Source organism: Neurospora crassa, linkage group VI (genome assembly GCF_000182925.2).
Source record: "Neurospora crassa OR74A linkage group VI, whole genome shotgun sequence".
Lineage (NCBI taxonomy): Eukaryota > Fungi > Ascomycota > Sordariomycetes > Sordariales > Sordariaceae > Neurospora > Neurospora crassa.
Genome location: NC_026506.1, coordinates 2,576,655 through 2,591,675, shown reverse-complemented (window position 1 = coordinate 2,591,675; position 15,021 = coordinate 2,576,655). Strand labels below are relative to the sequence as shown.

The 15,021-nt window shown below is 52.1% G+C and overlaps 2 protein-coding genes and 1 non-coding gene across 3 annotated transcripts; all 3 read right to left on the bottom strand.

Annotated features, from left to right (window-relative positions):
• Positions 1–5,602: 5,602 nt before the first annotated feature.
• On the bottom strand, positions 5,603–5,674 carry NCU15391. The gene has a single exon. It is a non-coding gene; the product is annotated as a tRNA-Cys (tRNA).
• Positions 5,675–6,160: 486 nt separating this feature from the next.
• On the bottom strand, positions 6,161–8,811 carry Bml (Benomyl resistant). The gene is made up of 7 exons (XM_952576.3): positions 8,599–8,811; positions 8,334–8,357; positions 8,234–8,259; positions 8,124–8,165; positions 8,004–8,058; positions 7,140–7,930; positions 6,161–7,082 (listed from the first exon to the last, which is right to left on the bottom strand). The coding sequence occupies exons 1-7, from the start codon at positions 8,608–8,610 to the stop codon at positions 6,689–6,691; spliced, it is 1,344 nt and encodes a 447-aa protein (XP_957669.2). The 5' UTR covers positions 8,611–8,811; the 3' UTR covers positions 6,161–6,688.
• Positions 8,812–9,930: 1,119 nt separating this feature from the next.
• On the bottom strand, positions 9,931–15,017 carry NCU04053 (hypothetical protein). The gene is made up of 2 exons (XM_952575.2): positions 14,268–15,017; positions 9,931–13,974 (listed from the first exon to the last, which is right to left on the bottom strand). The coding sequence occupies exons 1-2, from the start codon at positions 14,283–14,285 to the stop codon at positions 10,576–10,578; spliced, it is 3,417 nt and encodes a 1,138-aa protein (XP_957668.2). The 5' UTR covers positions 14,286–15,017; the 3' UTR covers positions 9,931–10,575.
• Positions 15,018–15,021: the final 4 nt, after the last annotated feature.

The following is a 15,021-nucleotide window of genomic DNA, read 5'->3' as shown; positions in this document are numbered from 1 at the left end:
AGAACATGGAGAAATTGCGCCTACAGTTGCAGTATCCGTCTGGTATGATGTATCCATGTGCACGTATCGATACCTCCAAGCGTCATTACTACTTGGCAAAAGAAGACGACAAAAGCGAGATAACCACCTTGTCCCACCATGAAGCGATTGCACCGTGGCACCATGCGCTAAAGGCATTGGCTGTCCAAAGACTCTATTGCCTTTGGGTAACCATGGGCGGGTAAAGATGGACACGCAACTAGAGGCTGCCCGGGCAAGCTGGCGAATGCGAAGAGAGAGAGGGGAAAGTCTTGTGAAACCACAGACATGCTTGGTCCAGTCACTCGGCAATTTCTTTGGCGACTCTGTCCAGAGAGATGGTGACACAGGCGGAAGCGAGGCTACGTACCTCTCTGTGAGAGTGTGTGTATTGCCATTACAGAGAGGAAAAGGTACTTATTGATCGAACTCGGGAAATGTTGTATTTACAACACCATATGCACGGTTCTCGCTTTCCCGTCACTGATTGGAGCTGCGCCGTGGGTACATTACCATCAATGTGGACATCCGGAAGCATGTGTTGAGAAACCGGCGGACCGGCGATAACCGTATCTCGACAAGCTGGCTGGCTGGCTGGTGAATCGAATCTCGGGTGTTTTTGTCGTTACAGTCGTATTTTTGTTCTGTGACTGCGTGTGTGATGCCGTGGTTGTTGGTTGCAGGTGCTACCGTGGTGGTGCAGAGTGGGGACATGGGACACACTGGGGGCGACTGGGGGGCACCCGGTCCCGACACTGAACCTTCCCTTGCCAAAAACCCCAAAAGTGCCCCACTCCGCCAGTTCGCGGTGGTGCAGGGGCCATTGCCAGCAGGAAAGAGCGGAGGAGCAGGGGTCCCTTTGAAATGAAGGTGTGATTGGACGAGGCTGGGCCCAGCAGTCTGTCTCTTTCACAATCCACGGATTTAACCTCTTCTTGGCATCAAGTGCGGTTTCCCTTCTGGAGACACTCCCCCATCTCCACCCGCAAAAAGTGAAGTTCATGATCACCACTCAGCAAAGCACCCACCTGCCCCAACATCAGCACGCCATCCATCTCTGGTCCCTTGATCGACGTGGAGTCTTCATGCTGGACATCCACGACCGGGAAATCAGGTGTTGGTTTTTACCCCATACGCTGGGAATAGCGCCATGTTCACCCCCGGCATGCTTCAGTTCAGAGCAAAACGAAAGGCAAGCATGTAGCCAAGGGGTGTGTCATCAACCTCCTGATTTGTAATTGCAACTTCTATAACCTCTCTTCTGGAAAGAGACATCCGTTCTGGTACCGAGGAGATGAAACAGCTCCCTTCTCGAGAGTAACTTCGTCTACAGGTCCTGTTACGGTAGGATACGGTCACAAGGTTATCTATCGGACTTTAACCCGCTTCGAGAAGGGAAGCCATACCTAGAGCGTAGAGCGAGCCTGATGCGTGGATCCCTCGCACTTCTCAATCACCATGTTCCTTGCTGCATGATGCCCGCCCGACGTCCTGTGGCACTCGAGAGCCATCATCAGTCACAGCTTGCTCTGTGACGACCGAAAAGGCGGGGTGGCTGTGCCATGCCCCCGTGTCTCTCAGTCGGCCGACGTGACGGTTGACCACCAACCATGATCAAGCAACAATCACAACAGCTTTGGTTATGTCCGCCTGCGGTCATGACATTGTTGGCTTCCAACGCGAAGGTGGTCGGAGGCTGCTCCGACTATTCAACCTGTGCAATCATAGGTAGACAGCCAGGTGAATGGTTGATTCGCAAGTAAACGATACTATCAACACCACTGCCACAGCCACTGCCATCACTATAGTGTCCACCACGGCTAGATAGGTAGGCATCATTCAAGCTATAGTGACGCTTGATGATAAGAACTATCTTCATACACAAAATCACTACTACACTGAACTCTATATATCTCACACATGCATCCATTTCCTCGGGAAGGCGGAATAAGCAAGCAGCAAGCCATTGCCCCTGACCCTGACTGATTGCCCGTGAATCAGATCGGTTACCACAGCATTGGTACACTGCACTACTCCAAAACATGGCATCTACATATCACATCAGCGGATCAGATCGAATAGAACAAAGTGGACTGGAAGCAAGCACCAAGACCCAACCCACCGGGACGAGGCCGGACGTTTTTTTGGGGTCGGGATGGGGTCAGAACCCTATCTGTCCGCTGCTCTTCGTAGGGCTGACAGAACGACTCTCCCTCCCCTCCGTCCCCCCCATTTTCGACCTCTAGTGCTGACAGGCGCACCACCTATCCGCCTTCGAAAAAGCCTGACGATGAATGGATGACTAGCAAGCAAATGGGTTATTGTGGGCTTTGGTGTGTTGTTCAAGGATGATCCAAGTTTATTAGTTCTGAACTGTTGATCTCCATGTTGGGAGTCAAGACAATACATACATAGCTATGTTTTCACACCAAGTCGAACTGACCAAGTGTGTGGTGGCCGTTAACGGCCATATGAACGATAACCACTCCTCACTGACCAATTCGAGGGTCTAGCGTTTCAACTCTTCTCTTTTTCTGTTGGTTTCCCCCATCGCCGACGGAGACTTTTGTCCTCTGGAGTCCTCCTTCTTTCCTTCCCACCTTCACATCCCTCCCATTTCTCTCCACAAATCATCAGCCCACGTAGCAGCTTCAACTTGACAATTCGCCAGGTAGAAATAGCTAGGGAACACACACACACACACACACACACACACACACACACATAACCCAACACCCAAATCCCAAAACAAAACGCACGCACATGCACTCCTCGTCACACCACTAAGCTTGCAGGCGCCCCAGTCTTGCTTTTCTACTCTCTCTCTCTCTCTCTCTTCTTCCCTCGGGATTCGTCCATCCCATCCCATCCCATCCCTTCACAAGCGGGAAAGGCTACCTAGGTGTGTAGCTTTCGGCGTCGGCGTCGGCATCGGCATCGGCGTTATCAACCCTAGAGGTACCGAACCTAGCACGTAGACTAGGTAGGCAGCCCTCTCCCTCTCTCTTTCTCTCTATCAAGCGAACATGACGGCGATAGGCATGGACGGACTCGGGATTCGGAAGAATAAAATGTGCGGCTGAGTGTTCCTATCATGCCATGTTTTTATTTATGTTGTGGAATGGGGGAAAGTCCATGTGACACAACAACCCACCCATGCAATGTGCGGGTCTACACTAGGTGGAAAGGTGGAGGAGGAGTACATAGCTGGGTAGTGTGTGTGTGTGTGTGCTATGTGTGGAGGAGGGGGAGCTTCTGGGCTTTGGCTTGGCTGGGAGATGGGAGGAAGAAGAAACACGTTTTTTTTATATATCTCTATTTTTATTCTTCTCTCCACACACACATACACGCTTCTTCGAGTAGCCCTGTTTGGTAGCTCTAGGTACGGGAGCTTGATCCTGTTGCTCCTATACCCTCTCTGCATTTCTTCTGAGAAAGTAGGTTACTTGTGCGATCTGCGGCGGCGTGGACGTGGGTTTGGGCCTGATTACCTCGGTGACGTGACTTGTGTGTCTTGACTGTACTGCCGCTACAGCTACAGCTACAGGTACAGCTGCGGTCATTGCTACTGACCGGTTGGGGTCTGGGTAGGTTTAGGAAGCGTTCGTTGGCTATGGTTTCTTGCTGTGTTGCTGTGTAGGTAGTGTGATAGGTTCCGGGATTCCGTCCGACATTTGGAGTGGATTGGTTCAGGACTCGGAGAGATACTGAGGTCGGTCAGCTTTCCCTTAACGGTTCCCTCCTTTCCCGTTCCCTTTTCCGGTGCTAACTCCCGAGTATGGCTATTAAAAGTCTTCTCGTTATCAACAAGACTTCTGCAACAAGGCAAAGTCCCTGCAGCCGAGGCTATGTTGACTTTTGTGTCCCCTTTCAGTGACTCGCTTAGCACCCGCGCACAACAACCATTGTTTACTTTGCGACGGATTCATGAAAAGGGGGAATTGACAGGAGAGGCTAGAGCTCTATTACCCCCTCCATGCCCACGCTGTTCAGCCCTATTGTAGTAAGAGAACTTAGATGCAGGAAGCGCAATTCAATTCCAAGTGTATAACACCAGGTAATATCGAGAAGAGAGGTTATGGAAAAAGAAAGTTTGGTAAAAATCAACAACAACAAATATACTAGGGAAAAACGGGAGGAGGGATGTGGATCATGAACGCATCGAAGTGTCTACAGCTAGCAAAGCGCAGTTGCTTGCGCGATGAAACGATGAAACAAGACAGAGAACCATTCGAAATCCTCCATCAGTTCGATTCTTTCGTCCGCATCTTTGACATATAGTCAACGGTTTTGACTGGCTTTCCCCTCTATGAACAGTCTTCGAGGATCACTATCATGACCTTGACTCGGTGTTAGCGTGAAGCGTGACTTTACCTTCCCTTTAAACCCGATGTGACATTGGATAGTTATTCCTTGGGGGATTCCAAGAGACTATAATTGTCCCAATTTACAGCCTTCAGCGGCTTGAGCACTGATAATCTAGTCAGGGGAGACTGGTGATGTGTTTTATTAAGTACCCTAGGTAGACATAATTATTAACTGTCAGCAACTCGCTTCAGGATGTACCATCATTCAAGGGAATCAGAAGTCAAGATTTTTTTTTCATCACAATACAATCAACACCACGACTGGGGTATACACTTTCCTCATCATCCCACAGTCGGAAGCCTAAGCCATTTTCAGAGGAGTATCTGGCCAGTACATTAGCGAGCCATCAGTTGGGAGCAAGTGGTACGCATCCAATGTCATGGCATGATGGCTGTAGATTTTTCCATCCCATACCAAGTCACTATGGCGTTGGTGACATACCCTGCTTACGTAGAGGTAGGCATTGGTCATAACTTCATCTTAGGCCCGCAAATTGACTCCATTCCAAAGTTGAAAAAGGTTCGTCAGGCATGCACTGACAGTCGCCCGCCATGGAAACCAACAAAGCTCACTGGGTAATCTTTCACTTGCTCGCTTCAGACGTTCACCGACGTGTTCTTTTTGGAAGATCGGATGGAGATCTATATACCTAGGCATTACATGCTATCAGAACTGATGATTTGACCCAGCGAGGGTCACAGGTAAGAATAGGAAACATGGTGATGTTCCCAAAGGAAGGGAAAATGGAAGCAAAGAAGGAAGTGGGAGAAAAATACACGGACGGATGAAAACAAAGGAAGTTATGCCCGCTATTCTGACCACTTACGGATTTCAGCCCGAGTGCAGGAAGTTGTCGAGTGCTCCTTTCTCTTACTTCGGAGCGGGAGTTGAGTTACATGCTGCCTCAAAAGAGAACAGAAGGCATTTTCCGAGCTTCCCTGGCTCATCCTAACTGAAATTGCGCAGGGGCAACTTCCATTCCTCGTGAACTCAAAACTTCACGTGTGGGTTTTTTGATACTTCCTGCCAGTACAGTCATGAACATGAAGTTGCGGGCAGGGACACTTCGGCCACTCCTTCCAATTTGATCCAAATATTCCAATCTAGGAATTACCCTTTCCACCAATAGAGTAAATGTAAAAAGGCAAGACCACAGAGGAGGAACAAAACAAGATGTAACTCAAAAAGGGGAAGGAAAAAAAGGGAAAAAAATTTGAGGACTGAACGCGATTTGAACGCGTGACCGTTCGGACTGCAGCCGAACGCTCTACCCCTGAGCTACCGGTCCTTGATTTGTTATAATAATTTGAAACCCTTGCACCATAAGACAACAGCAAACATTCCCATTCCCTTGAGGCAGGTCTTATTTTCCTATCTTCGTTGTCTGATCCATCCATTATTCTGTTCTTGGATACTGATTATTCTCCTTGACATGAGTTTTGACTGCGTATACCCACCAAACACTATAGAATCCCTCAATTGCCCGACCATTCTACCTATCACAGCAGTCAGTTGAACTTTCACACCTAACTGCGCTTTCCACATCCTATCTGAAGTCAAGTGCTCAGTACTACCTAGGCAGTTGGGTAAATGGAGACTTTCCATAATGGGCTTGTAAGACAGTTCACTTGGACTTGGTGTTCTGTTGTGGCTTTCGGTCTTGCAAAATACTCACTGCGAGAAGCTGGGAATCTTATCACTGACTCTGTTGACCATGTCTGGTTCTCGCCCTTCCTTGGTTACATTACATGACTCAACGCACATGAAAAAGTGGGCGAACATTTGAGTATCTAAAAGTCACCGACTGCCTTTTCGCCGCTGCCGCGTAACAGCTATTATGTCAGGGATAATTATGATAATCCCTGATCTACGTAGATCTGTCGCATCTTCCGCAAGCTAGTTACAAGTATACCGCACAACACAGACATAGTCCCCCAAAACTAAGGACTCTTGATACATCTCACGCTCCCATAGTTACAGAGTGCGTAGAGAGAAAGCTTGGCCAGCAGTAGACACTTGGAATCTAAACAGACATTATCATCATCATGCAACATGCATGTACTGTCTGATGTATTAAGAGTATAGGGGTCAACAACTAGAGTGTCTGACAGGTATATCTAGCAGTTTGATTTGACCATTCTTTTATTAAAACACTGTAACCCGCAACGAAGAACTCCTCCGCTTCAAGTCAAGAATGCGCATATGTGCGTAAAATCGACAAGCCCGGCGGCATTCCACCGAGCAGGGTATTGCCTTTGGCACTTTACGTGCGCAGAGGAGCCTGAATGTTGAGTGGAATGATTTACTCCTCGCCCTCAAGGGGGGCCTCCTCCTCGTACTCCTCCTCCTCCTCGTCAACACCAGCATCCTGGTACTGCTGGTACTCGGAGACGAGATCGTTCATGTTGGACTCAGCCTCAGTGAACTCCATCTCGTCCATACCCTCACCAGTGTACCAATGCAAGAAAGCCTTGCGCCTGAACATGGCAGTGAACTGCTCGCCGATACGCTTGAAGAGCTCCTGGATGGCGGTGGAGTTACCGACGAAGGTGGAGGACATCTTGAGACCGCGGGGAGGGATAGAGCAGAGGGCAGTCTGGACGTTGTTGGGGATCCACTCGACGAAGTAGGAAGAGTTCTTGTTCTGAACGTTGCGCATCTGGTCCTCAACCTCCTTCATGGAGACCTTGCCACGGCTGTTTGATTCGTCAGTATTAGTGGTCAAAAGCAGCATTCCATGATCAGCAACTTACAAGATGGCAGAGCAGGTGAGGTAACGACCGTTGCGGAAGTCAGAAGCAGCCATCATGTTCTTGGGGTCGAACATCTGCTGGGTCAACTCGGGCACGGAGACGGCACGGAAGTGGTGGGCGCCGCGGCTGGTAAGGGGAGCGAAGCCGACCATGAAGAAGTGGAGACGGGGGAAGGGAACCATGTTGACGGCGAGCTTGCGGAGATCGGAGTTCAGCTGGCCGGGGAAACGGAGGGAGACGGTGACACCGGACATGACGGCGGAGACGAGGTGGTTAAGATCGCCGTAAGAGGGGTTGGAGAGCTTGAGGGTCCTCATGCAAATGTCGTAAAGCGCCTCGTTGTCAATGCAGAAGGTCTCGTCGGAGTTCTCAACGAGCTGATGGACGGAGAGGGTGGCGTTGTAGGGCTCGACAACGGTATCGGAGACCTTGGGGGAGGGCACGACGGAGAAGGTAGCCATCATGCGGTCGGGGAACTCCTCACGAATCTTGGAGATAAGGAGGGTACCCATACCGGCACCGGTACCACCACCGAGGGAGTGGGTGATCTGGAAGCCCTGGAGGCAGTCGCAGCCCTCAGCCTCGCGACGGACGACATCGAGAACCTGGTCAACAAGCTCAGCACCCTCAGTGTAGTGACCCTTGGCCCAGTTGTTGCCAGCACCGGACTGGCCGAAGACGAAGTTATCGGGGCGGAAGAGCTGGCCGAAGGGACCGGCGCGAACGGCGTCCATGGTACCGGGCTCGAGATCGACGAGGACGGCACGAGGGACATACTTGTTGCCGGAAGCCTGTCAAGCGCGAAGCTAGTTAGCGAGCGAATTCTCGAGGAGGGGGAGATCGTCGAGACCGGTTGTTGCTCACCTCGTTGAAGTAGACGTTCATGCGCTCGAGCTGGAGCTCAGAGGTGCCATTGTACCTGTAGTGGGCGGTGAGCTTTCGAGGCCATCACCAGATATGGTTATTGGGCACGAGGTTACGTACACACCGGAGGCATCGAGGCCGTGCTCGCCGGAGATAGTCTGCCTGTTTATTCTGTCAGCGTCGGGCTCCCTCGCTCAAAGGTGTGGTTGTTCGCGATGATGACGACGTACCAGAAAGCAGCACCGATTTGGTTACCCTGATCGTGGCTGTTGTGTTAGTCCTGCTGTTGTTGTTGGATCGCGACGGGGGTGGAAGCCATCATCGACTTACGCATTGGCCGGTTTGGAGATGAACCTATAGCACGTGAAGAAATCGTGTCAGCGTCGATGTCCATAATACTCGCGATAGATGGCAGTCCGCGATGGCGAGAAAGCGAGCAGGATCATAATGAGTCGGGCAGCAGTAGGTAGAGGCACAGAAGGGGACGAGGCAGTTTGGTGGGGTAGAGCAATCAGGGGTCTCTTGGGAGGGAAAGAGAAAAAAAAGAGGGATTGCTCTGCGTGCGCGGCACAGTAGGCATCAGAGGGAGACTTACAATTTCACGCATCTTGACGGTTTGGTGATGACGAACACGGGTCTATGTGGAGGTTGAAGGCAGAAAGATGGAAGAGCAAAAAGATGGAAGTGGTGATAAAGCCGACGCGGATAGACGAAGACGACGGAGGTCGGTGAAAGTGGAGAGGTTTGATGTCTGGCCTAGGGGAGACTGGGAAGTCTTGGGAGTGGAAAGGGAGATTTGTTGATTTTTGGTGCAAGAAATGAGCGGGCCACAGCCGGCCAGCACCAGCTTCTCGTTCACCGCCGCCGCCGCTCGCCGGGCTGCTGCTGGGTTGCCGGGGCGCTTGCCAAAGTGGGGACATCAGGCACTGTCAAACTTTTGGAAGGGTGGAAGGCCCCCTGTCGACTCGGTTTGGGTGGTCCCTGCACTCTGGCTCGGTTCCTCACGCGTTGACCTCCAAAAACCGCCAAAGACAAACCTCCCCCAGCTGTCTCTCGGGGCCAGCGCGACGCGCTAGTCTGCTTCTGGTTGGCTGGCAGAGTTGGCAGGCAAAACCAGCCGGGCGGCGGGTCCCACATGCTCCTGCCAATGTGGGGTAAGTCGCCAGCTCGAGACCGCTGTCGAACTGTCGCAACCTCCAATTGGATTTGGCTGTTGGTTTTGGGCACGACTCGGTCACTGGCCCGGCCAGACTTGGGAGATCAGGAACAGCATCGCGACTCGTAGGGGGCTACATTCACATCCATTGTTGAGCCCGACCTGCAAATTACCTAGCTGGAGATCAGGGAAAAACAGACACATAGATGGAAACTCCTCAATTCGACGCGGCATTATACACTAGTATAGTTGATGCCATCCATGACTTCCACTTACAAAGGAACAAGGGAAGCAAGCTACCCCTCCATCTCGGCACGCTTCAAGCTTCGTAGCTTACGGTAGTGTACGGGGTACTGTATGGGCCTGCTGATTGGCAATTTGGGGTAGTAGTGTACCTTGATTGCCAACTGCCCGCAGAAGGGAAGGATGAGCCCGCTCTCCTGAACCTGGTCGCATATCATTTATCGAACAAAACACCGGAAGTTGGGATTGGGAAAAAGGAGATCTCATTCACCCAAATAACGAAAGGATCGCTCGTTACTTGTACCTTACATTGAGCAGTACACTAGAAATATGTAGGTCCACTGCATTGCAGCAGCCATGCAACATTTCGCTGTCGCCTATGATGGCAGGGATGATGACCTTCATTTCCCCATCTTCTTGTCAGTCAGGTGTACATGTAAACAAAGTTGAGGGGACAGAGACAAAAGAAGGATGGAGCTGGACAAGCACGGAATGCTCCCCAACATATACGGAATCAGAATATGAAAGTTGTAGATAGACATTGACATATTAATTTAACTAGAAGAATGATCAACCCGTTCATGAGGCTATTTCATGACTTGATCATTGCTGTTGATGGCTTTTTTTTGCCATGCTGTGCGTAGGGTATGCTTCCGCTTGCTCCACCCCCGTGTGTTCGTTTTTATTTGTTTTCCCTCCCTCCATTCCCCATTTCACAACCTAACCCAGAAGCAATGCAAATGGTATAAGGAAGTGCTGCTGATGCTCAAGGAAGATCCCGCCATGCAAGAAAACAAGAACGATGAATAAGCCGCACGCCCTGCTATGCCATGGCCATTATGTCCCCATACATTTTCCTGCTTTTTCCTCTCTCCTCATTACAGTAGAGCAGTGCGACCCGCCTTGCTGTCGCATCCTCTCATGTCTTGCTTTAATCAGTCGAAACCCCGCTTTCAGTATATCTTCGTATCCGATGGCCTCAGCCTATTATAGCAAAAAAGACCCTAACCACTCATATTCTCGATCCAGCCCACTTCAAGAGCCGGTTCGAACATAAGACGATGATGCGCCGTCATAGTCGATGGGTTCGTGGCGAAATATATTATTTATACATATACAGTGTGTTTTCAATCCCGTTGGGCGTCGGGCGTGCCGTCGTTTTCGTGTCCTCCACTAGCTAACGGTCATCATATGCAACCGTGGAGAATCAACTGATGATTTCCTCCTTAGGACCGAATTCGTACTATGGCTCTTGGGTAACCGCCGCTGCGGACTCTGTGGGCTTGCAGAGGGGTCCGTGAAGACTCGAGTGAAAGCCGGGCTGCCGTCAAGGTTATGCCGAGGTTTCGGTGGCTCAACCCGGGGAGTACTGATGGGAGTCTGCGTAAGCAATTCTGCCCGCCGAACAGTTTCCGCGAGAGAATCCCGAAGCTGGCCCGCTCGCTTAACCAGCTCGTGAAGGCTGTTTGTGTCGAAAAACAGCTTCGAACTTGAAGGCTTAACTGGGGTCACATGCTTAACAGCGTCCGCCGTTGAACGTTGCTGTTGCATGGCTTCAATAACTGTCGCGATCATTGCCGATTTTTCGGTGGGACTTGTCGATTGCTCGGGGGTATGCGGTCGCGTCGCCTTTGGGCTTCCCTCCGTAAGCGGCCAACCTCCACCAAAGATGTCATCGTCGGGAGAGAAGACCGATCGTCGCCGTGCCGTTTGTCGCTCACGTATCACCGTGGTTTTTCCCATGGGAGGCGGTATGGCCTCAAACGGATCGATTTGTTGGTCAAGGATCGAGCCGTCAAAGCCTTCTTCCAGGTAACGCTCATCGATGCTGGAGATCTTCGATTCCGTTGACTGCGAGCTGGCGTCGGCGTCGTCTTCGTCCTCCTCATCCGGCGAAGCAAGCTCAATGACGTTCTCAGCTTCCTCCCACTTCGATGCTGCTGGGCCATTCATAATGTCAAGCTCCTTTCCATGACGGCAAAGCCGCTTGAGGTCATTGACCAACAAAGAAAGTTCGCGAATTTGTCCAGAATGTGCCTTAACAGAAGGCTGGCTCGCTTGGATGGAAGCAGGGACAACCATCGAGAAGCTCGTGGCCGAGTCCTTGCAGCCGGTTGCACTCACAGGCACCTCGTCAAAATCAAAGTCGTCGTCCCAGTCCTCGCTGACTGTTTTGGAACTCAGCCCCCACGTGCCGAACTTGGGAGTAGGCTTTGAGCCTTCAGCAACATCAGGAACGACAGGGACACTTTGGCTCCGTATGTGGACTGCGTTGGGTCCCTTCCGAATCACAGAGCGGCCTCCCCTCAAGTCCAGCTCGTGCTTTCCGTGCACCGTCTTGGGACGCAATGATAGGCCATCGTGATCGAACTTGTCAACCGATGGTTGTTCACACCAGTCGAAGATGTTACTCCGCGATCGGTCGTCGAGTGCATCGTGGCCAAGGTCTGCATCGTTTTGCTCGCACAGGCCTGCTAGCGCCTGTCGTATCGCGGGACTGACGTGACTTGAATTTGTCGTAGACGGCGGTGAAAGATGGTTACTAAAGGTCTCATCATCGTCTCGCGCCCAGTCGTCGTCATCATCATCATCGAGCGACAAGCGACCAAAGTCATGTTCGCCCAGGGTGAGGGTTGGTGTAGGATCAAGCTCATAGCTATTTTGGTCGCTTCCACTGTGAACGATCTTGGTTGTGTCCGACATAAACGCGGCGCGCAGGGTTGGCGGAAGACTTTCGTCCTCTTCCATGATCCTGGTAGCACCATCCCACGATTGCCCGAGAATTTCTTGGATAGACAACCTCTTGTCTTTGCTGTTGCCAGCGGTGCCCGGTGGCGACTCGTCAAACATGGACTCTAGTGGCGTTTCAACCGTCCTCAGCCGACTGGAGGAGGCACCGGTGCGGAACGAATCATACAAGCCGTCGCTTCGAAGGTCTGTGTCATCGTCATCGCCCGACAAACCATCCCGACCGTCGATCGATTCTGAGCCCACTAATGTGGACGCTTGTTCGCCAGAGCCGCCCGATCGACTGTTTGATTGCACCGCAAGGCCCTGTGTGGCCGACATGCCGTTGATTGGGTCTTGACATGGACTTGGAGAAGCTAATGAGGGGATAGAGCCGGGTTGATCCACTCGTGTAACGTCGCCGTCGAGGCTTGGAATGCGGGACATGGGAACAAGCGGGGCCGACGTGTTTCTTTTGTGAGAAATAATTAGACGAAGGCCCGGCCTCAAGCCTGTTTCAAGATGTTTTGGTGTTGTTTGAGTTGGTGGAGAAATTCCATCCCAAGTCGGTCTGGCCTCGGGCTGATTTGCACCATTGGGTGCAGGAAGCGGAAAATCGTCCAACGGTTCCGATCCTCCAGCATGTCTACCGCAGCCCTCGGCATCGCTTGTAGTGCCTCGTCTTGGACGTCGGGCGTTTGTACTCTTCAGGACCCTTGTCTCGGGTGAATCGAGAGTTCGGAACGACAGCGACCTTCTCAACTGCCTAGTTGGAGAAGCAAGTGGTGCACTGTCGAGGCCTTCCAGACGTCCTCCTCGGGTTTCCGGTCGAGATTGCCGTGGTTTCATTTCAGGAGTTGGGCAAGCCGCTATGTAATCTGGCTTGGTCAGGTAGGGCCTGGGTGCATTATCTGTGTGTACTTGCACACGCTTGGAAGGCAGCAAAAGGTTATCAAGGCTACTTTCGCTCAACCGCGCACCACTTCTCCGGCCGGATGACCTGAGTATCCGAGCATGGAAGAACGATGTCCATCGCCCGCGACCCTTGGCAACGCCCGCATCCGCCTGTGGGTTCGTCGTGCGATGTGGAAGCTCCGGCTCTTCTTCTAGCGAGAACTTGGGATCCACCGGTGTTGGACAAAAGGTGCCCTGAAGCTGCTGAAGTGTCATGGACCGTTGGTGGCTGGTGGCTGGTCGTCGCAACGTTGGTAATTGTGGCCTCGATCCTCGTTTTTGCTTTGTCTCCGAGTTTCCTCCTTGCCCAGTTGTTATCCTCTTGACCAGCTTGTTTGGTGCCGCTTGTGGCCCCGACGTACTGGTGGTGCTGGACCTCAACATGGGCGCTTCGGAGCCGTTGTTGGAAAAATTGATCGAAAGCGAGTCTGGACCCATGCTTGACCTTGGACTACTTTCATGCTGAGATAGGGGACGTATGGACAAGCGCTTCAACCACGACTCCCTCGACGAACTCGAATCCCGCACACTATTGCTTGTGGACCGCTCGCTATGGCTCCGTATGAATGACTGCCTTCGGTTCCCTCTCGAAGGTGGTGGGGGTAAACTGCCGGGGCGCTGGCCGGTCGAATTTGTGGGATGTGACGTAAGGGGTCCCGGAACTACATCAAGTGGTGGTTCGAAGGAGCTGTACGGGAAGTATTCTGATTGTGGAGAGGTGAGAAGGATGCCGCTGGTGCCGGGTCGAGGAGATGCCATGGGCATTCGGAATAGATCGTAGTCCCGGGCCATCTTTCTTTTGGATATGGGCCGAGGGTAGTCGAGGTCGGGAGGTTGGCCAAAGACTAGACCAGTAGTGGCGGCCGCAACAACGGTGCCGGTTCCCACAAGCTGCACGCAAGCATTGAAGTTAGCATCGGGGATCCTGCAACGAAAACCGGCTACGTGCAGGCGGGAAATGGCAGAAGGAGAGGACGCCGCGATAAGTCCAGAAGGGGGATCGTGTGTGTTCCAGTGGGTTTTGTTTGCGCAGTGGGAATGCCGAGATGTGCAGAAAAAGTAGGTAGGTAGTATCTATCGGTGACGGTGATGGTGATGGTGATGGTGGGTGAAGGTGATGATTATGATGTTGTTGTTGGTGGTGCTCGAGTATGTCGACCTTGAATTTCTTTTTGTCCACTTACACTCGGCACGGCCTGCATCTTGGCCGGACGGGGGGGACAGCTACGTCAACGACTGACCGCCGGGAAGCGAAAAGGGAGCAAGGGAAAAGTCGTGGTTCGCAAAAGATGATGGCGGTTTGCATCGTCAGGACATTACTGCTTTGGGCGGGTGTTGTTGTTGGTGTGTGGTGCGGTAAGGAGACAACAGGCGGCGGAGGAATGTGGACAATACAGGCGCGTTCTTGCGGTCGAAGCCCCTTTCCCCTTTGGTCCCTTCACCGAGTTTGCACCTTTGGTCGATGGATCGCAGTCGCCCCGGGCAACCGTAGTCACAGTCGGAATCGCAAGCGCAAGCGCAACAGGTTGTAAATCGCAATGGTCGTCGTTGTGTATTATCGAGTGTAGTCGCCCGTTGTGGTCGCAGATGGGATGGCAGGTGGCCGTGGGTTGACAGCCGCCTAACTGCTGCAGGGTGGCAGGGTACCTCTAGGACGCTGCAAAAATGGTGGGCACCAAAAGTCCACCGCGGTAAGGGATTGATAGGGTCCTTCGAAAAGGCCCGAACACGCAAGGCACGAACCGGTTCGGCTTGCAATTGCAATTGCAGTGGCAGTCGGCAAGCGACAATGATGAGATGATTGACGACAGATTTGGGCAGTTTGGAATTTTCATCCAGTCCGTGGAAAGGTCTGCTCGCTCCCTGCTGAACGGAATGAATTCGCTGCTGGGTCTCCGGGGACTCCTGCTGGGTCGTCGGTAGGTGGCCTGTCCTGGG

Coding starts and splice junctions, on each gene's coding strand:
- Bml (XM_952576.3), bottom strand. Junction 8,260..8,333: donor ATCTCCAAACCGGCCAATGC/GTAAGTCGATGA, acceptor AGCCACGATCAG/GGTAACCAAATCGGTGCTGC. Junction 8,166..8,233: donor CAAATCGGTGCTGCTTTCTG/GTACGTCGTCAT, acceptor CAGAATAAACAG/GCAGACTATCTCCGGCGAGC.